The sequence below is a fragment of the Glycine soja genome, chromosome 14 (genome assembly GCF_004193775.1).
Source record: "Glycine soja cultivar W05 chromosome 14, ASM419377v2, whole genome shotgun sequence".
NCBI classification, from domain to species: Eukaryota; Viridiplantae; Streptophyta; class Magnoliopsida; order Fabales; family Fabaceae; genus Glycine; species Glycine soja.
The window spans coordinates 11,681,418-11,703,039 of NC_041015.1; the positions used below are offsets into that span (position 1 = coordinate 11,681,418).

The 21,622-nt window shown below is 33.1% G+C and overlaps 2 protein-coding genes and 1 long non-coding RNA gene across 4 annotated transcripts; 2 read left to right on the plus strand and 1 right to left on the minus strand.

The window, feature by feature from the left end:
• Positions 1 to 419: 419 nt before the first annotated feature.
• Positions 420 to 7,740, plus strand: LOC114384523. Of its 2 annotated transcripts, XM_028344218.1 has the most exons (11): positions 420 to 920; positions 1,043 to 1,143; positions 1,527 to 1,638; positions 1,738 to 2,211; positions 2,509 to 2,635; positions 2,878 to 3,288; positions 4,157 to 4,267; positions 4,362 to 4,464; positions 4,554 to 4,738; positions 4,858 to 4,915; positions 5,031 to 5,250. In XM_028344218.1, exons 4-8 carry the CDS (start codon positions 2,153 to 2,155, stop codon positions 4,443 to 4,445), a joined length of 792 nt encoding a protein of 263 aa, XP_028200019.1. In that variant the 5' UTR covers positions 420 to 920; positions 1,043 to 1,143; positions 1,527 to 1,638; positions 1,738 to 2,152; the 3' UTR covers positions 4,446 to 4,464; positions 4,554 to 4,738; positions 4,858 to 4,915; positions 5,031 to 5,250. The 2 variants fall into 2 exon arrangements, with proteins under 2 accessions (XP_028200019.1, XP_028200020.1); XM_028344219.1 differs by lacking the exons at positions 420 to 920; positions 1,043 to 1,143 and adding an exon at positions 6,169 to 7,740 and having other exon boundaries at positions 1,225 to 1,638; positions 5,031 to 5,187.
• Positions 7,741 to 13,286: 5,546 nt separating this feature from the next.
• On the minus strand, positions 13,287 to 13,711 carry LOC114383621. The gene is made up of 3 exons (XR_003660553.1): positions 13,662 to 13,711; positions 13,469 to 13,520; positions 13,287 to 13,374 (listed from the first exon to the last, which is right to left on the minus strand). It is a non-coding gene; the product is annotated as an uncharacterized LOC114383621 (long non-coding RNA).
• A 6,608-nt stretch (positions 13,712 to 20,319) lies between these two features.
• Positions 20,320 to 21,174, plus strand: LOC114383541 (copper transporter 5.1-like). The gene has a single exon (XM_028343225.1). It carries the CDS (start codon positions 20,391 to 20,393, stop codon positions 20,832 to 20,834), a length of 444 nt encoding a protein of 147 aa, XP_028199026.1. The 5' UTR covers positions 20,320 to 20,390; the 3' UTR covers positions 20,835 to 21,174.
• The last annotated feature ends 448 nt before the right edge of the window (positions 21,175 to 21,622 follow it).

Consider the following 21,622-nt stretch of genomic DNA (forward strand, 5'->3'; position numbering starts at 1 on the left):
TATTGACTTGATTCATAATAAGTCTGCAAGAAAGGGAAAACTTTATTACTAGATCTATGGGTGGAGTACATTGTGAATATGGATGATACATTGTCTGTTTGGCACTACTACAAAAGTAGGCTTCCATATCGCACTATCTACATCGGTTATTTAGAAATTGATGTAGTACATGACGCGGTGATATTTTTGAAATTAATGCCAAGTATATAGAGCTGTTAACAATGATTTTTATAAAACCGCCTTTGATGTGTATGTTACAAAGGCGATCTTTGTTCATGTATAGACTACTACGGTTTTGATAATCACCCTTCTTTGAAGAATTGTCATTTTTATTTGATTATTTTCACTTTCGAATCTCTCTCTCTCTCTCCCTCCCTTAAACCCACCCCTCTCCTCTTGCCATGCCAGCCTCTCCTTCAAGTTTTCATCCACTCATTCATTCCTCTCTAAAACCCTCACTCCCCCAATGCCAACCCTACGCTTCCAATTCCCACAATTTCTCCTCTCATCACAACTATTCTCTCAATTTCTCTTTTCGTTGCTTTTTTTTTTTTTTTTTGCAGAGAACCAAACCAGATGGAGGAAGCACAAGAGAGATTCGCAAATCAGCCGGCACCACCAGAAGCATGAGGAGGAGGAGGAGGAGGAGGATGACGATGACGAAAACTCCAATGCGGAGGAAGACCTCGCCGAACGTGACTACGATTCGGAGAACCAAACGCACCACAACCACCCTAATTCGCAACCTCACGTGGAGACGGAGGTCCTCTCCGATCACGACGTTCAGATTTCACAGTTCCCAGTGGTGATAAAGCGCTCCGTCACCGCAATTGTTGCTCTGGAACGTGCCCTTGAGTCCAGAGAGAACAAGGCTCCAAGCGGAAGATCGAGGAACTGCTTCTTTAGCACTTCAGCATGAGGTAACTATAACTCTATTTGAGTGCAGTTCACCTGGAAATTTGTCTGAACAGAATGCGTGTTACACATCCTAGAATTTTAGTCGTGCTCACGTTTCTTAGCCACTGACATTTTTCATGTCTAGTTCTTCACAGCAATGCCACGTCCTTGTGATCCATCCACTTTGCCAAAGTACCCACCAATTAAGTAGTTTGATGCCAAACTTTGCGAAGAGGAAGCTAGAAGGTATTTCTTCTTTGAATCTTTTTATATCGGAGATTCTCATGTGATTTTGTCATATCTGAGTTTTGCATTATCTGCAACAATAGCACATTGTTTTGGACACCCTTCTGGTGTGTGCTTTAATGATAATTTGTTTTTCCCATTGATATCGTAAACTAAAGTCTCAAGCAGAATGACATTATAATTTTCAAAATCTACTGTGCAGTGACAAGAACGATAGAAAAGTTCTCCATTTTTTTTTCTTTTTGTTCTCTTGGTATTTTCACGAACCTTCAACTAGTGTAATGAGTATCTGATTTTTTTTTCCTTCTTCTTTTTGAGATAGTGATCCTTCTTATTTGTCTAAGTGTGTAACTCCTGTCACCTATTTGTCTATTTTTAAGCAGACGAAGAGCAGCAAATAAAGGATATGAACATGAATCAGTTGGGAGAAATTTTAGAGAGTCCAAAGCTGTGCCAGTACCTGATGCTAATGCTGAGTTTCAGGCAACTATGAGGGTACTTTAAATCATAAAAACAATGTTAATGGGCCTCCTTGTCATTTGAGTTATTTGGGTTTGCCTGATACACATTTTTCCATGTGATTTTTTCTCCCAGAGACAAGGACAGTGTAATTCTAAGTGCACTATTGAGAAGTACAATCCTCAAGAGGATGGCCATTACGGCTTCCACCATGAACCTGCAAAGTCAAGAGCACTCAATGTATTATCTCATTCTGGCCAGTTAATGCATCCAAGTGTATATGGATCCTCACGCAATATGAATTTGAAAGAGGAAAATCTCACTTGCCCAGATCATGGCTTTAGATCAAGAAAGTCTGAGATGAGAAAACAAAAATTCTAATGCCAAGGTAGTACTGCAAAATTGTCAAGATTTTCTAATTCAGTTGCAGTTCGAGGTGATTCACTGCTTGATATGAGTGGTGACTTTAGTGTGAATTCGCAGTGGCCAGAAGATCAATTTGGCATGAGATATAGCCATCAGGCTGATGGTGAGTCCAACAAATTATTAGATGGACTCAAATCTTCTCAGAAGAAGGACTTTCATCCTGTTGATAAGGATTGTACTAAGGTAAATCAATTACTGATAAACATTAATTTGTGCAATTTTTCAAGTATTTTGCAGCCAACATTGGATGAACCTCTCAGAGAATGGGAAAAAGATTAGTTTGCTGGGTTTTAAGACTGGTCTTGATATAAGGATTTCCTTGCAATGTGGTTAATGTGTGTGTGTACATGTACATACTCACAATTAATACTGGAGCCTGTATGAAACTTTCAGGAGAATGGTTCTTTTAGGTAATCAGTGTTTTATGCTCAATGACTATGGAGCTGTCAAGTAATTACTTGCTTTTGTTTGTGACTGCAGGGCTATGCTAACAAAAATGCTCGCATGCACCATTCTGGACCGTTGCTGGCTCCAGAGGATAATCGTGAAGAAATGCTTAAGGAACATGAAAGGCAAATCCAACAGGCTGTCCGCAAAGTTCGTTTGGGTAAGGACAAGACAAAAAATGCTGACAGTGAGAATGGCCTAACTGAATCGCTATTTCAGCATGTGAGAAATCGAGAGTAGTGACTTTCAAGAGGGTTTTGGTGCATTTATTATGTATACATACATAATCATTTAATTATATAGAATGTATTCTTGCCTTTGCATTATTTCTAATTATGTATAAATATATTAGTTCTAAATTATTTGACTCGATTTTTAAATGTTACATATAAACCTTTGCAGGTGAAATCCATACCTTTCAGTGGAACTGGAAAGCACAAATACAGTTTTCAGAATATTAAAGTTCCTCCTCTCCCTGTGCATTTTTGTGATTGTGAGGAGCATTGTAAGCCTTTTGTCCCTGAAAGAGAAAAGCTATCTATTGATAGGGCAGCTGAAAGTGGTGGAATAAATGATGAAGAGATTAGCATAATGAATGCTGTGGTGAACAAGCTATTTGGAAAAGAACAGGTTTCCAATGCCAAGAACCTTGGAGAGGAGAAGGATTCTTTTGAATCACCTGATGCTTTACATTCTGATGAATGCGAAGATAGTGCAACAGATGAAGATGATCTCATTATTAACGTGGAGACAAAGAAAAATAAAACAGCTTTAACAGAGAACAAGGAACTTCAAAGGATCTTGGAAAACCAGGTATTTATTTTCTATTTCTGGGCTGCGGTGGGGGCAAAAATAAACCAGCTTTAACGTGGAGTGCACTTTTTTTTTGCGTTTTGTCTGATGAATTGGAGTGCCCTTTATATATATACATGTTTATTCGTGATGGTAATTTTAATATTTTTTTAATATCATATCATTAATATGAAATATTTATTAATTTTATTAATTAATAATATTTGTTAAAAAATTTAACTGACATGCATATAGTAATTAAATTTAAGATTGAATCTCAAAATTATTGTGCAACTTTTTTTCATGCTCTGAACAAAATATACATGACTCCAGAAGTTAATTAATTAATCTCCACAATAAACATTTGTGAAATTATTAAGTTTTTAATGTCTTTTGTTATGTTTTGAAATCAAGACTAGTTTTCTTAATTTCTTAATTATATAAAAAAAATAGATATGTAGATAAGCTAATTACTAAAAATCATTGTCTGGATTTTTTTTAATTCTTTTGCAGCAAAAATTAGTTATACCTATTTTATTATCTTTTGGTACATTTTTTCAAAATTTTTGAACATTAATCTAATCCTTATTGGCATATATTGGTTTTAAAATTTTCATCGGATCCTTTTCTTTTAGAATAAAGAATTTATCATTTTCATAAATTATTTTGCAAAAAAAATATCTCGTTATATATGATTTTGGAGAATCTTAATTTAAACAAATATCTTTGGAATTTACGAAAAGAAATCCCAAATGCATTTCTAACAGTATTTAAATACTTCATATATTTATCTTTGTTCCTTACTTAAGTTAAACATGGTTGATTAATTTTTACTTATATAATATTTGTATACTCGTAATGAGCTGGAGGCATTTTTGTAACTTGCAAGGATGTTCTTCAAATTATGGCATTTAGATGCAACTTACTTGAAGACAAAAGGTGTATAGAGGAGCACACATGGATGCCATATCTGCTGTTTGAGCAAATTGGATGTATTGAGGTTTGTTTTTGCAATTTGGTGTTTTTCATTTGAAGCTGTGCTTTCTTATTTATTAGTAGTGTATCTTAATTTTTCTTATTTATTAGTAGTGTAGATATGGAAGTTGGACAAGAGTGCCGTCAAGTTCTTGGAGACATTGGTAATTTGGAGGTGCCTAGAATCACTGAAGGGAAATTGATTTCAAGGCCAATAACAAGGTTCTTCAATTTCCTAGTTGCTCTTCATGAGTAGCTTGCCTTGTGTCTTGCTGCTATTTATTAACCAGACTTGCTTGTTATACTTGCAGGAACATCCATGCAAAACTGTTGGCAAATTAAGTGTTCTTTGCTATATCTTTATTTGGCAATGAACTTGAACTAAACATCTATCTATGCATCACGTTTTCAGTGAATTTGTCCCTGTTGATTGCAGAATCTGGCAAAGGTGTTAGAAGTTGAAGCTAACAAGCAAAGAGCTACACAAGGGAAGAAAGTAAAGTACCATTAAGAAGTTATTTTCCGGTCTCATTTTAAATATGCTTTGTACTTGAACAATCCTTACGAAGACTTAATGCACTTTCATTCTTTCAATGGCCTTATGTTTGTTTTCAGAACGTTATTGTACCTGCACTAGACAATGCTGCAATTGTTCACCAAGAACATGGCGCAGGTAATATTAATATACTTGAACTCAAATACAAAAAACTATCAAATACAGGTTACATGTTTCACTTGTCATTTAATTCATATTATGCTGACGAAAAACATGGCATTTTTCTTAGCAGAACTTGGCCTTGTGCGCTACGAAACTGCAAATTTGTTCCTCCCTTTAGTGACTGTCGCAACACCTGTGTATGCTGCTCGATGCACACTCAATAGGAAACCCCTATGAAATGATGAAATCCTAAAGGACATGGTAGGCTACACCACGCCACAAATAAGGTACTTGATTGTCTCTGCCTCTTCTTTAGCTTATATTTATTTTCCATCAATTAATTAATTCTCTGTCACTTCATACTTCTATGTAGATTGTCAGAATAAATTACTATAGTATGTATGGTTTGTCTATGCAAGACAAATGCATTTATGTAAGCAGCCCATTCAATTCCATATTCTACTAGCTAGCACGATATATAAATTAATTTAAATTGCAGATTCGAAATGTGGGAGGGTTTACACTGGGCCGGGGCTAGTTCAGATGGTGCTATATGGCATTTGCAGGAAGGGCAGTGAGAATGAGAATTAATTAGGTGAAGGGTTTAGGTGAAGGAGTGATAAACATTGTTTGGTTAACATGTACCATCTTGAATTTATATATTGTTATTTTTCATTGTATAAAATTTAATTAATTTTATATTTTCACGTGTTTATTGCAAGTATTTGAAGAACCTAGCTTTCAATTCTGTAAAAAAAAATAAAAGTAACTCGAACTAAAAAAATAAAAATAAAAAAGGCATTCTACATCAGTTCTAAAACGATCGATGTAGAATACTAACCATTCTAAGGCGGTTATGTGTCAAAGACCGTCTTAGAATGCAATACATTCTACATCGATTCTGAGACGACCGATGTAAAATGCTAACAATTCTAAGACGGACATGTGTCAAAGACCGTCTTAGAATGCAATGCATTCTACATCGATTCTGAGACGACCGATGTAGAATGTTTAACATTCTAAGACGATCGTTCGCGACCATCGTAGAAAAGGCTTCCCCTTTTTATGACGTTCCCTACGACGACGATCGTAAATCGATATAGTATGCTTCAAATAACCGATGTAGAATCCCTCTTTTCTAGTAGTGTGGACTTCTTTTCCTACATTGTATTTGACTATTTTTGAATTATCGTCAATTGTAGTTATTATTGGTTATAGTTATACCTTTGGTTCTTCAACATCATAAAATTTGGCATGTGTTTGCACAGATATTAGTAGTTTCAGGAGAGACAGGTTGTGGTAAAACAACACAGTTGCCACAATTCCTTTTGGAAAAAGAAATGTCTTGTTTGCGTGAAGCTGATTTCAACATAATTTGTACTCAGCCTTGTCGAGTATCTACAATTTTTGTTGCAGCTCGAATATCTCCTGAAAGAGGTGAGAGTCTTGGGGAAGCAATTGGATACCAAATCCGTCTTGAATCAAAACGTTCTATAGAAACACACCTTCTTTTATGCACCACTGGTGTATTACTTCAACAGTTGGTAATATTAGATTCCTCTCAAATTGAAAGTCTCCTATTTTTTAGATTCCAGATCCTATCTAAACATGTTTATGTTTCAGTTTTTCTTCTATTGTCACTCATTGGTATTTGTCTGAGGTTTTGATGTTCCCTATGCTATTTTTCCTAAGTTTTTTAAGGTTGCACGTCTCATACTTATAGTAAATATAAAATCATTTATGAGCCTTCTTCTAATAGCGTAATCTTTTGAATTGTGAGAGTTGATGATGACATGGTATAATGGTCAGAAAATTGTTTCTTGTCCCCAATATTCCAAATAAAAGAAAAATGAATTTCAACATAAGGTTAGTTTGTGCTTTTTCGGTCCTAAATGCTCGTGTGATCAATTGAGTTAGATATAAATTTATAAAACTAAATGTGAGCCTTCACCTAGTTTAAGTTTTTGGGACTGTTTCTGCATGCAGATTGTGTCACTGGTTCTTGTATAGAACATAAAATTCATACTGTGAGGAGAGGATAGAATAGCTAGGTGATTACAAGATTGGTCCATAACTCAATTTCTATTTTTAATTGGAAAGAGGAAGAATATATAGTTGAGAATTTTGCATCTATATATGGGATGCTCTTATATTCTTCCTAGCAACTAGTGGGCTTGTTTTTACTGTCTTTGTTGTTAAATAGTTACAAGACCCAGACTTGACAGGTGTTCCTCATTTCCTGGTGGATGAAATTCATGAAAGAGGCATGAATGAAGACTTTTTAATTATAATTTTGCGTGACCTTCTTCCAAGGCGTCCGGATTTGCGTCTCATTCTGATGAGTGCCACCATTAATGCTGATATGTTCTCCAAATACTTTGCAAATGCCCCAACAATGCACATACCGATATGCATGATTTTATATTTCATATTAACAATTTATATTTGTGGATTTCGATGAAAATAAAGTGTTCCTATGTTTTTTAATTATATTTGGACATATGTGCCAGGGATTTACTTACCCTGTGGCAGAGCACTCCCTGGAAGATGTATTAGAGAAAACTCGATACAGCATGAAGTCAGATTTTGAGAATTTTAAGGGGAATTCAAGGAGGAGAAGGAAACAACAGGATTCAAAGAAGGATCCTTTGACTGAAATGTTTGAGGCATGTATATTTGACCCATCAATCCGTGTCTTTAAAATCTTCATGATGTATTAGATGCTTTGAAGTTGAATTATCAATTTTATTTTCTCCATACTTGTGGAATTAAGACTCTAAGAGTTATTTGTCACTGATTTTGTTTCTTGGCTTAAGTAGAGTCTTGTATTTTTTTAGTGATGCCAATTTTGTTGAATTATATTTATACAAAACACACCAATAAACAACATAAACATAAAAATAAATAAAAACATGCATGTCTTATTATCTTATTAACATTGATATATGATCTATTTTTTTTTTTTTTTAATTTCTGATACCAGCGCATATCCGCTTGTGATAGTTCTGGTTGGAGTTAGTGACGGGTCTTGGGAAGACATGAGGAAATTTGATGACAGGATACCGACACGTGATTACAATAATTTTCAGGTATAACAATAGCTAGTACAAGCTCAATTGAGTGAATAATTAGGTTATTATGTTTATAAATCATTTTTAATTGCATCTAGGTAGGATTTCTTTAAGATTATGTTAAAGGTTCCATTAAATATATAACTTAATAAAAAAAATCTCAAATATATAAGAATATCGATTTATTTAACTAGTGACATTATTTCTAAATTATTTAAATTTTAATTTAGTTGATGTACTTGAAGAAATCTTAATAGATCCCCTAATCAGAGATCTAATTTAAAGTAATTTAGAAATTTAGAAATCTAATCGTAAGCTTTTAAAGTATAAAGATCTATTTAATTGTTTTCAAATAATAATATTTAGGAATTTCAAGATTAATTTTAATATTTTTTAATGATTTCATTATTGAAGAAAAAGAAACTTATTGAAGCACATTTTTCCTTTGGTGCAGTTTGTTAATTTCACGGAAATCATGTCTAAAAACATAAGCCCGTGGGAAAAGGAAGCAGCTTTTGCACTGGTTGCTCCCATGGAGATTCCTTCCAATATAAAGCAACCATGGAATTCGGAATACTCGGGTATTATCCTAATTAAGTTTTAGTAGTAGCTGAAAATTGAAAGATAGTTTATAATTAAAAATGTTAGGAACACATTCTTTTACATATTCTTTGCTTGAAATTAATTAAATGTTATAAAATGTTTATGAGTTTACATTTTATTTAATGGTTCTCTTGTAATTATATAATTTTTAATAACTTTTAACCAATAAAATTGGTACATTATAAAAAAAATGTATTCTTAGAAATTGTGGTATCAGATTATAATAGCATACTACTTTTGATTCATTCTGGTGAGCTTTAATTTCTTTGACACATTGGAGTTTTCTTTGAATTTGTGAGTGTTTGATGGACTTAGCTGGTTTATGATTGACTTCATGTTATATATATATACTTTCAACAAAAGTTGTTATCCATAGAATATATATGTATTGTTGGATGAATAATTTAAATAACTATTTATTTATACGATAAAAGCTGATGAATTTATTTTGATAAGTTTTACTATGGAATTTTTTGATATAAATTGAAAAGCTAATGAATTAATTAATAAGATAACAACTCATTTTTATAATACCTATAAGTGCTTATATTATAGGATAAGATATAAGTTTCAAATACTGGTAATTTTAATGTTTATTTATTTAACATAAAAAATACTTATACTGTAATATAAATTTATTATTGAGAGTAATTTGAAATGATTTAAACAAAACTTGATGGAAATTCATTTGAAAGGAATTGACTGTTCTGATATTTACCTATTTAATTTGGTTGACTAGATGCCTAGGATGTTGGGTGGCTAAGATTAGTGCCTTGATGGCTATGCTAAAACATTTTATAATAAACCAGATTTTCAAGAAGGCTCTTCATGCTAGCAATGGTCACAATCTATAGAATTGGAGCATTTGCAAGTGACACTTTTAACCCTTAATTTCTACATTTCTTATATATCATAACTTTAGAAATGCACTAATATATATAGAATCTTAGGTTTATACTTTATTTTCTATATTATACATGTAATATAATATACATTACCTTCAGCTTATGACATTTTAAGATTTTTTTAAACAGACATTTTAAGATGATTATTTACCAAAAAACTGTCTTAGAATGATGATTTTTCGAATACAATTTTTTAGAAACCGTCATAAAAAATTTATATATTCCACGATATATACTTCAAAGACTATTTAAAACCATCATCGTAGTCCTTTTTTCTAGTAGTGTATCTAACATGAATTCTGTTTGTATATTAATAAATAAGATGATGATGTGGTAAAATAATTATATCCTTTCAAATGTTCATGTAAAAAAAATTACCCTAACAATAATATCAATTAAATTCTTTTTAAAATTATGATATTATTTTAATATTTGAAATTGTCATTTGTCACTGTTATGGTGTCTTTATGGGTTGATTTTAAGGACTAAAATATCTACAGTTTAGTAAACAATTGCCATTTAATAATTTTGGGGTGTAGGATATTTTTAGCATTTTTGCAATTTTGAGGAGGTATTTGTAATTAAATTTAATTTTCATGCTATAGGTAAAGATTTTGAACTCAATTTTATATACGGTGCTTATTGTAAGTAGTGTATCTATACTATTTCCCTAAAAAATATATTTATACTATGATCTACATTACTAGAAAACGTGGATTCTATATCGATTATTAGAGACATTCTACATTGCTTGACGACCGTCGTCGTAGACGACCCCGTAAAAAGGGGTAACTTATTCTACGACGTAGAATACATTGCATTCTAAGACGGTCTTTGACACGTGATCGTCTTAGAATGGTTAGCATTCTACATTGGTCATCTCAAAAACAATGTAGAATGCATTGCATTCTAAGACGGTCTTTGTCACTTGACTGTCTTAGAATGATTAACATTCTACATCGGTCATCTCAGAACCGATATAGAATGTCTTTTTTTATGTTTTAAGTTCGAGCTACTTTTTTTTTTAAACAGAGCTAGGTTCTTCAAGCATGTCCGGGATATTGACATTCTTCATATATTCTAACAATAGCCACCAACAACAAGACCCTAATTCAAAGTCCTAACCTATTAAAACCTAGCCTTCCACTGTCATACAAGTTCATCATGATAAGATTGATATCTAGTTGAAAAATGGGACATGGAAAATCAAATATGAACAAAACAAACCATTCAAGATTTTTGTGCAGATTGATTGGGACAAAAACATAACACCAACCTAACTTTTTGTGCATTCTCACTTTACACTCAAATCATATGTAATAAAAAAAACTAAATAAATTCATCTAAAAAATATAGAATGAAAAACAGATAAAATCATCTAAGTAGCTAATGCAGTATAAATTAATGATTGTTTATCTTTTGCATACCACTAATAGCCACTGAGTGCTGTGAACCCGGGGCTGCTATTTTAATGTTGATTCCCTTCAAGTATTCCACTTTAGTTGGCAAAGGCACTATGTTTGGAGCCCCTACATTTCAGCCAAAAAGGTGTTATTCTTTTAACAGCTTTATAACATCTCTGACTACTACGAGTATCCAGTATTAAAAAGGTATATACATAATAATATGTCTAGGCTCAAGAAAAAAAATTGTTAGGACCATTAAATGCTAATACAAGTTTTAGTTCTTACTATTTCCAAGTCCAAGCTGCCTGCTTTCTTTCCCCACATGTATAGCTCTCCATCAGGGGGGAGGGGGGCGGGGGCAAGGGGACACTGTTTAAAAATAGGAAGGTAAAGAATATGCAGAAATTTAAAGGGTAAAAGAACTTAAGATGTTAAACATTCATTTTGGAGGTAAAAAGAATCCATCCAATATCAATTCACAAGTTATCGAGGGTTGAGGCTTGTTACTATTAGTGTGGTAGACACCAGCATGCAAGAGCACAGACCCCTAATCGCACAAGAATGATTATAACCAGCAGAGATCTGCACAACTTTCTTCTCCTCTCCAAAAACACAAAGTGGCTCCTAAAAGATCCCAAGATAGGAAAAGGCTGTCAAGTAAATTTACGGTTCTTTCTTATGTCCAGGGGAACTGCATTCCTCAACAATTGGACAAAGCCAACATAATTAATTATGTGAAGGCTAGTTCCTCAGCAACTTTCTTCTCCTCCTAGTGCTGTGTACAAAGCCAATTTACCAACAGGAATTCCCGTCCCCTGAAGTGCAACCAACATAATTAATTATGTGAAGGCTAGTTCATCAACTTTCACCATGTCTATATTTTCATTGAAAATTAACAAGTTCAATTCCCTTGGAGAAATACCTGACATCCAAGATCCCCAAGTCCCAAAATCCGCTCACCGTCAGTTACAACAATAACTTGAATACTCCTCTCAGGCCAGTTTTTTAAAACCTCAAGGATTTTACCCCTGCAAATGGCCAACGTATTTATAACCCTGTGCCAAATGTGGCTGAAAGTTGCATACCAATACAGGAAAATAAAGAATTATATCTCTCTTTCAAACTAACGTAAAGACCCTGAGGACGTCTGAGTATGCTGTGTTAGCTACTTTTCAACTTTCATATCCTCATTTTATATAAGAGGCATATGCCAATTCTTACAAAGCAATCGATTATTTCTTTGGAAGGGGGAGTTTAACTAACTCAGATATTCTATTTACACAACAAAGAAAAAACATAGAAAGAGGAAAAAGAGAGATGTGGGATAAAATCGTAGATAATTTATTTACTTAGTCAATTGGTGGAGCCAAGGAAACTTCCATATTATTTATATGATGATCAATCAACTATTAAAGAAAGAAACAGAGTACGTAAACTACACTAACCATGAACCACGTCACCTTGCTTATAACTAAACCAAACATTAATTATATTTTGCTGTTTATTAATATTGATATTTTTTCTGATTTTAAGGTCGACACTCGACAGTAATATTTATTCCCTTAAAGTAGACATCATTATTTTGTTTTTGAGGACTAACGTTTTTTAACTTTTTTTATAGTACCATCCTTGTCCAATAAAAACCATATTTATTGAGTTAAATCCGAAAGAGATTTACTATTTACAGTACAAGATTGTACGGTGTCTTTCTTACCATGTTTATTAATTTAGAAAAAATAAGGCAACACAACTATAGAAAGAAAATTGGTTATAATTCAATAAAAGCTCAAAGAGACAAGGTCACAACAATGCTCAAGACTTATGAAAACATCAATTCACCTTGTATGAGAGAAGTTCTTCAAGTAGCTTATCTTCATTTTCTTCACCTGGATATTCATCAGAGCAATATTTATTTGTGAACTTTATGAATCAAATCTATATTTAAATAGAGTAAAGAAATGCTTTACCTTATATATTCCTGAATTACTTTAGAAACCATTTCTCTAGAAAATCCCATGTTGATGAAGTGGTCAAGTACCTTGGAATTAGCCAAAACTACATACGAGCTTGCCTGAAGGGGGAGAGAATAGGACATTAGTAGCTAAAAATTAATACATGTATGAATTAGCCAATTCGTAAGGTTTATTTTCTTTTTCTGCGTTGACCTGCAAGGTTAGTTTATCATTTTGGTTTATCATGGTTAGTTGGTTATCAAGTACACCAACAACAATAGGAATTAGAGAAGGCCAAAAGCCCAAAAGAAAAACTTATAGTTGCCAAAGACAAAGTATTTGCATTATCGTTGTCTTTCTTGTTATATATCCTCTAAATTCTTAATATTCAACCACTCATAACACAAAGAAAATGAATAGTGTCTAAAAGCTTACCTCTCCAGCATCCCCAATAGGAAGGGTTAAACATGAACATGAAGAGTTATAGTTCTCAATTTCAAGCTCATCATCAGTATTCCAATCAAAATCATCTCCTCCCTGCCAATCAAAATAAAAAGGTTTTTTTGAACCACATATTCTCCCAAAGACAACTAACAATGAGGACACGTAAAGAACTAAAATATGCTCACACCATCTTCAACCTCTCTCAGGTTCTTCTTCGCAGAATACAAGATATATTTAGGCTGCCCAAGCACATAAGTAAGAGAATTAGCATCACACAAAAATTGAGCTAATCAAACACAAACCTAAAATCATGCAAAACCCTAAACAAACGAGTTCATCATCGATTACAAATTCAAACAACACAGAAGAAATTCACAAACCACAATTGGAATCCTAACGATCTGAGAATACAGGAGCATGAATTCCTACCTTTGCACAAAACACACAAAAAAATGCACGTCAACTCAAATTCAACCTCGTAAAATTACACAAAATTAAACAAAAATAAATAAAGAAGTAATAGAGAGAGAGAGAGAGATCAAACCCTTGTTCGCATATGAATTTCGTGAAGAAGAAGCACTCGCTAGTGGTGCGAGTAACTAACGAGAGAGAGAGAGAGAGAGAGAGAGAGAGAGAGAGGGTTTTGAAATTTGTAGCAGCGTGCACAACAAACCAATCACAAGAGCCAATAACTATACTTTTAAAAATCGAAATCATTTTTTTATAAAAAAAAGGAAAATGTACCTGAACTAAAGTGAGATTGTTGAGCTTCAAGTCAAGCTTTTCCAACTTCAAGAAAGTGCCCAAGCACGTTAGCTGGGTAAGTTACAAAGTTAAAAAAGTAAGTATTTTTGTTGCTTAAAAGTGTAAAGGGGAACAGAAAACAAAATGGTATTTCACAATAAACCTCACATCGTAAAGAACTTGGCAGGTAAAGAGTGGTCACGGAAGTTGCTTCTGTGGCGAAGGGTGTCTTCAAGACCTCTTCGGAGCTCAGCCAGAAGACGAAAGGTTGAACGGAGCGCGCGGCACGGCAAATGGGTACGGATGGCGCAGGAGAGCGGGGCTGCTGCCTAGGGCACGTATGTTTCTGAAACGACGAAAGTGGGAATCTTAGGAGACGCGAATGCAAAGAAACACGAAACAAAAAGCACGTGTGCGCCATGGAGGTTTCAGAAAATGTCGTCGTTGTCTTTCTCTTAATTACGATTATGCCACCGCCTAACTTACTAAGACGGTCCTTTAGAACTGTCGTAAAATCAGTGACGTAAAAAACTATTTTTTTAGTAGTGCTAATAAAAAATCATTGTAAATACATTTTTAAAAATAATTATTATCATAAAATTAACAAATATACATAAGATATGGCAGTGAAAAATACATCTATATTGATAATATTTCCTAATTAAATTTAAAGATCTTTATTATGTTAATCAATCAAACATGGCATCTTCCCATATCAATAAAAAGAAAAAAAACCAAACATCATCATTTTTAAGTTAGTTATTATAAATATTAAGAAACTTATCTTTAATTTCAATATTTGATTGGATGGTGGTGTAACTTTTATATTGAGAATAAATTTTGATTAAGTTCTTTCTAATTTTCAATAAAAATGAAAGTAATTAATAACTAGGTTACCGGAATTTTCTGAGAACGTAATACTTGTAAAAGGAGCATCGCCACAAGATAGCATAAATCTAGTGGTGTACCTCGTGATCAGTTTGCATAGGTTCTCATCACTTTTCTTTTTCCTATAAAGTTTTTTCTATAATATCATCTTCTTATAGATTGTTATATATGATATGTATGTAACAAACAAAGACACATGGGGATAAGCACCAAACCCATGAAACAAAAGCCTTAACAAAACCTATAGATTGATAAAAAGGAAGTTATCCCGCATTCTAGAGAAAGAAGCAAAATTGCGAACAGAGAATTGGGATTGCGAAAGAAGCAACTATTGATGAGAGACCGTCTAGTGCTTAGATTATGTTCATCATGCAGATTTCAAAGAACCACCCTTAATATGAGGTTTTGTTGAGACTGATGAGATTGAAGGATTCTCATTCTTCTTCATTTTCTTCTTGTTGGACTTTGAGATCACAAGCTTGAGTTGGTTCGCTCTATCTTTGTTAGGTTTCTTTGAATTGTAATCAGATATGTCTTCAACAAGGTTACCCAAAACTTGGAGAAAATTTGCAAATCTTTTTGAACTGCATCAGGAAAGGTACTCAGGTCTGGCAAAAAAGGTTGAGACTGTTGTGTGAGGGCAATATGATCCACATCTTGTATGGACTCTATTGTTTTCTCAAATTGGGTGTCCTCCACCTCTGTTTTAGCCTTTGTCTCCACTTCAACATTGGGCTCCTATGCAATATGCTCATTCATCTGTAAATTAGGAGATACAGTGTTCTCAATCAAATTCTCTTTCGGATTTTGCTCCCCTAAAACTCCATTATGAGTTGTAGGCTCCAAAGGCTTGGGTTCCTCTGGTTGGGCAATTGCTTGGTTTAGGGTTAGGGGTTTAAGATTTGTCGGAGGTTGTTGTTTCACCCTTTCGCCTAAAGATTGAACTTTTTTCTTGTATTGAGGCTCCTTGTGGTTGATTGTGTTGCATTGGGTACAGAAAAAGGGTAGTTTTTTGTACTCTATGGACACAAAAAATGCATATAAGACTCACGCTCCACCATCACTTCTTCCAAGAGGGTTCCAGCTAAATCTACATCCACCAAAAGCCTTGCATAATATATGTTTGAAAGCTTTGCGTCTCATTGAGTCAGCTAAAGTGATTAGGGTTCCCACTACTGCTAGTATCTCAAACAGTGTCTTTGGGCGCCAATATTCTTGTGGCAGGTCGTAGAACCTAACCCAAGCCTCTGTATGTATCTGCTTCATTTTGCTGGGGTTGAAATCTTTGCTCCATTGGTAGAGTCTAGGAGACCTGGTTGTAAATTCAGGCCCCTAGAGTCCACACACTTCTAAGGTCTTCCTCGAAGGCAAAAGAGAACTCGTAAAAGCCTCTTCCAAGCAAAATCACTTTCCAATGGTCGATTGGCTTCCATAGTTTTTCTAATTTGTGTCTCAATTCAGACATCTTTAGGGGGGAGCCTTGGTGAGGATTAGCTTAGAGTATATATTGTTTTTTATAGCATAGGAGGTCCTCCTTGTACTTGTCCTCTGATATCTTGATTAAGACTGAGCCGCATTTGATACGTGGTATGGGTAACTAACTCAGCGGAAAGATGAACGAGTTGGAAAGGATTTTGGCAAAGGTTTTGCCTTGAGAGGGGTGAGAGTGTCGTCTTCAAGAGCAATATTGAGTTTTCGGCTAGAGAGCCTAGAAAGTCCCAAGGGTAGATGACGAAGGTGGCGAAGATTATGGGCGAAAGGGCTTAGGGGAAAACCCTAGCAAAGCTCCAAATTTAGTGTTTTCAAATCTCTAATGAGTGTGTCCCCTCCGTCCCTATGAGTATCTCCAATAGGTTACTCACTTTGAATGACTCAACCTATCACAAAATCACTATTATTACAAAAATCTATCTTATCATATTTTTATTTTTACATAATCCAATATATCCATAGCTATCAATTAATGATTTTAAAATATCATTTTATTTTATTTTTTTACAAAATATCATTTTAACTATTGATTTATGCTAATCTATTATTATACTTAAAAAATTGTTAACATCATTCTATTCACTCTAATTTAATTAAACATTCTCAATTTTTTTCTTTTTCCCTCTAGATATGCATTTCACGCACTATATTTCTTCACAATTAGTCAAAAAAAAATTCTTTCTCAATCATTTCAAAATATCTTTTATTTTTATTTAACTTTAACAGTCTATCTCTTTAAACCTACCATCTTTTATCTCTAAATTGAATTTCAAAAGTTTTAAAAGTGTGTGTGTGTGTGTGTGTAAAATAGTAACATATATTTACAGTTAAAATCTAATTTCAAGTTGCTATTTCTAATTTCAGAGAGAATATATATGTATGTCACTAAAAATGAAAGTAATTAGAGTAACCGAAATAGTTTTCAAAAGATGAACCTCACTCGGAAGGGGAGGTATAAACTATGAACCACTCTGTTTCAGTATGTAACCTATTCCGTGAATGCGAGCTTCATTCTTTTGGCTTTCCCATGCCTCTGTAGGAGTCATGTAAGATCTCGAGTTCAAGTAGTGTGGAAAAAAAACATGATTAGAAATAAAAAAACTTACCAAAAGTGGTTAGTCTAAGGAAACTGTTGGAACAATAGTTTATGGCAAACCGAAAAAATTATTGGCTGAGTCACAGACAATGTCGCTTTCTTTAAGACGTTTCGTGGCACTGTCAAAAAATGTGCAAGCAGACTATCAACCACGAAGTCCCCAGGATAAAACAGCCAAGATCACTGTATAAGATTCCCACTGCACTAAGGGAACCTTTTCTAGAATTACACCCTCTTGTATGACTTGAAAAGTCACTCTAAAACCAACTAAAAATATGACTTGAAAAGTCCTCTAACAGCCAACCGAAAATATGACTTGAAAAGTCACTCTAATAGCCAACCGAAAAGTATGACTTGAAAAGTCACTCTTATAGCCAACCGAAATTATGACTTAAAAAGTCGCTCTTATAGCCAACTGAAAATATGACTTAAAAAGTCACTCTTATAGCCAACCGAAATTATGACTTAAAAAGTCACTCTTAAAGCCAACCAAATTTTTAGAGCGATAGAAAGAAAGAGGGAGAAGTTTGCCGGAAATGCATCGGCTGAAATATGAGATGGAGAAAGAAAAGTTGAGGAAATGCTTCTCAACTGGGGCAAAGAAAAATGAAGAAAGGAGCTCTCTCTATATATAGGGAGTGAAACACTATTCAAGTGTTTATCCTGAGTGATGTGGGACTTGAAGCCTTTTTTTCTTCTTTTTTTTCCTTTCTTTTTTTTCAAACTTTCATCTACATTCTCCTTTGTTCTAATAGAAACAAAAGTGGTTAGTTTAAGTTTGTTGAAGGATATTATTCATCAACAAAAACTGGTGAATATTTCATACCAATGACATAATAAAAAAAATAAAAATAATTTTCTAGGATAAGGAGAAATATTCAAGGAAAAGAAGAGATTGAGGAAATGATATAGACAGATAGATGTGTTAAATTATAGATAGAGAAGAGAAAAAAAAAAGAGAGAGAGAGAGAAATAGGATAGAAGAAAGAGTGAATGAGTATTTATAATTTTTCAGAAGATATTATAACCCTCAATTAAGGTTTAGTAATATGTTCAGATTTCAGAAGTTGAAATAAGTTGAGAAAAAATTGTTATTATTATTTTATTTTGGTTACATGTATCACTTTCACAAATTGAGATTTTCAACTTGTTAATATTAAGGAGTTCACAACAATGTCTCCTTCTAAATTAAACTCCTTGGCTACCATGAATCGATTAACTTCAATTCTCCTGTTGTTAAATGAAAATGTTAATAAGTGTTAAAGTTAAGAAATTAGAAGTATAAAGTTTTTGTTTTTGTTTTATCGAAACATATAATGTAAACAATGCACTCTTATGTAATCTTCAATACACAGCTCTAATACTAAAAGCCTTAAAATTTAAGTAAAAATGAGAATTTAAGTTAGTTGACTCATAAATAAAAATGTTAATCTAGTGAAAAAAAGCAAAACTGTATTCAATGATAAAATAAGGAAAATAGAAGGTATCGTAAAGAAGTAAGCATTTCATTAAAAAAAATGGAAAAAAAAATTGTTTTATAATTTGTAACATATCTTATGAGAAATTTGATTATTAGTTCATTTCTTAATAAATGAGTTCTTTTGACTGAATTGGTCATTTAACCAAAATACTACTTTGATTAGTAGTCTAAAGAAGACTATACATGTATTTTATATATATATATATATATATAAATATATATATATATATATATATATATATATATATATATATATATACCCCGGTGTTTAGAGCTGGATCTCTAAGGATATCCCTCACACCACCAACTGTTGTTGGTTATTTATAAGAAAATATTAAATCAAGTTATCCAGGAATCAACTTATGACTTTAAGTGTCAAGAAAAATATTCATCTTATAAAGAGCATGACTTAATATATATATATATATATATATATATATATATATATATATAATCAGTTTGTAATAATTTTTGTCTCTTAATCCAAGAGATTGAATTGTGACTCTGAGTGTTAAATAGATCATATTAAAAGAAAAATATTCATCTTATAAAGAACATAATTTAATATTTAAAAAAAGTTATAAAAGGATGCATGGGAGTTTAGATTTAGATAAATATATCAATAAATGTTTATAAATAAAATATAAAATAAAGTAATATAAAAAAGAAAAAAATTATATATTGTGTATTGATGATGTAAAACTATTTTACATAAAAAAGAAGTAATTTTTATAAATTAAAATTAACTTATCCATAATTTTAAATTAAATTTTGGATAATTTAAATGAGATTTTTTTTTATAAAAGTATTCACATGAAATGTTAAATCCAAACCTTATTAGTATTGAAAAAATATATCATTGTTATATTATAAGACAAAAGATGAAGGATAATTATAAATTCCTATAATGTAGTATAGTTTTTTTACAAAATATTAAATAGTTACATAGCTCAGTAAATTAAATATTTTATACTTTCAACTGACTTTAACTTATCTAATATTATTATATCTAAAAATACTTTTCATTTAATTGAGATTTTAGTTTTAATGTTTTCTTTTATTTTTAATATCAAATTTTAATGAAAGATAAGTCGGAGAAAAATTATTTTTTAATTGAGATTAATGTAATTAAATATGATTAATTAACTTAGTGAGGGTGAGTTGATTTTTTTTCATATATTTGAGATACGAGAGAGTATATTTATTTTTTATTTAATATATTTATAAAATAAAAAATTGTAAGAAAATATATCATTGCTAGAAGAGATTTAAAAAAAAAAAAAGTTGGTGGTTGTTGGAAATTTTCTTATTCGTCGCCTACAAAACAATAAAAACCCTCGAAAATTTCAAAACATAGCGTTTTCTTCTTCTCGTGGTTCCGTGTCTGTCAGATATTTCTCAAGTGCGAAAATGATGCACATGACATTTTACTGGGGCAAGAAGGTGACGATCTTGATCGATTCATGGAAGACAGATTCCTGGACGAGTTACTTTCTGAGTCTACTCGCCTGCCTCGTCGCTGCCGCGTTATACCAGTACCTCGAGAATCGTCGGATTCGCCTGAAGCTCCTCGCCGGCGGCCGGAGGCCCTCGCCGGCGCCGGAGATCCGCGCTCCTCTTCTCCGGTGGGGCGTCGCCGGCGACAAGGAGAAGTTGGGGGTCAAGTTTGCGGAAGCGGTTCTGTTCGGGGTTAACTCGGCGATCGGGTACTTGTTGATGTTGGCGGTCATGTCCTTCAATGGAGGGGTATTTTTGGCAATTGCGGTGGGTCTCACCATTGGTTATTTCTTCTTCAGGAATGAAGGAGAGAATGACGCGCTTGTTGTTGATAATAATTCTTGTGCATGTGCTTAGTGCTTGTTAATATCATCTTACGTAATGTTGCAAAAATTTTATTTTGGTAACAATTTAGTGTCTGAAAATTGTATTTGTCCCGAAAGGAAAGGATGAAATTGTCGTATTTTTTACAGATTGGGACTAAAATAAGAATTTTCATCTTTCAGACTACATTTTCACCGGTTGGACCGAAATGGTCATTTACTGTGTAATGTAATGTCATGCATTTCATGTAATAGTGTATTTGTGAATTGGGTTGGTCTCTAATTCTTTGAGATCTGTTGTGCTGTGTAATTTTGTGTTGATGAATGAATGTGTAGTTGTGAGGTGTGATCAATGAATGGGAGGTTTTAATTCTGGTTTTGTGTTGTTTGGGACCAATTTTTTTTATCTGGGGATGTGGTAGATGATATTGTGGAAATTAGAAAAGAGGAAGCGCGTTTTATTTTGTGTAAATGAATGGTAGGAATGTGTGCCAAAAGGGGTCTGTTTTCCTTGCAATGGGAGATGGATTGGAAAGAGAAAGCTGTTTGGTGGAAACTAGAAATGTGAATCATGTGGTGCAGGAAAATCTTGTTCTGTTGTCCCAATTAGGAAGATCATGGGAATTTTCAGGTGTAGAGTAAGGGAAGACTAGCGAAATTTAACTGCTGCGAACCGATCAAAGATTCAAAGGTTCTGCATGCGTGAGTAAGCTGTACCTCTTTGAACTAGACAGATATGAAGTAATGGCTTTATCTTGGAAAAGCAAAAACAGTTTGTGATTAATATCATCAAAATTAATGGCCAAAACAATTTTTATGCAT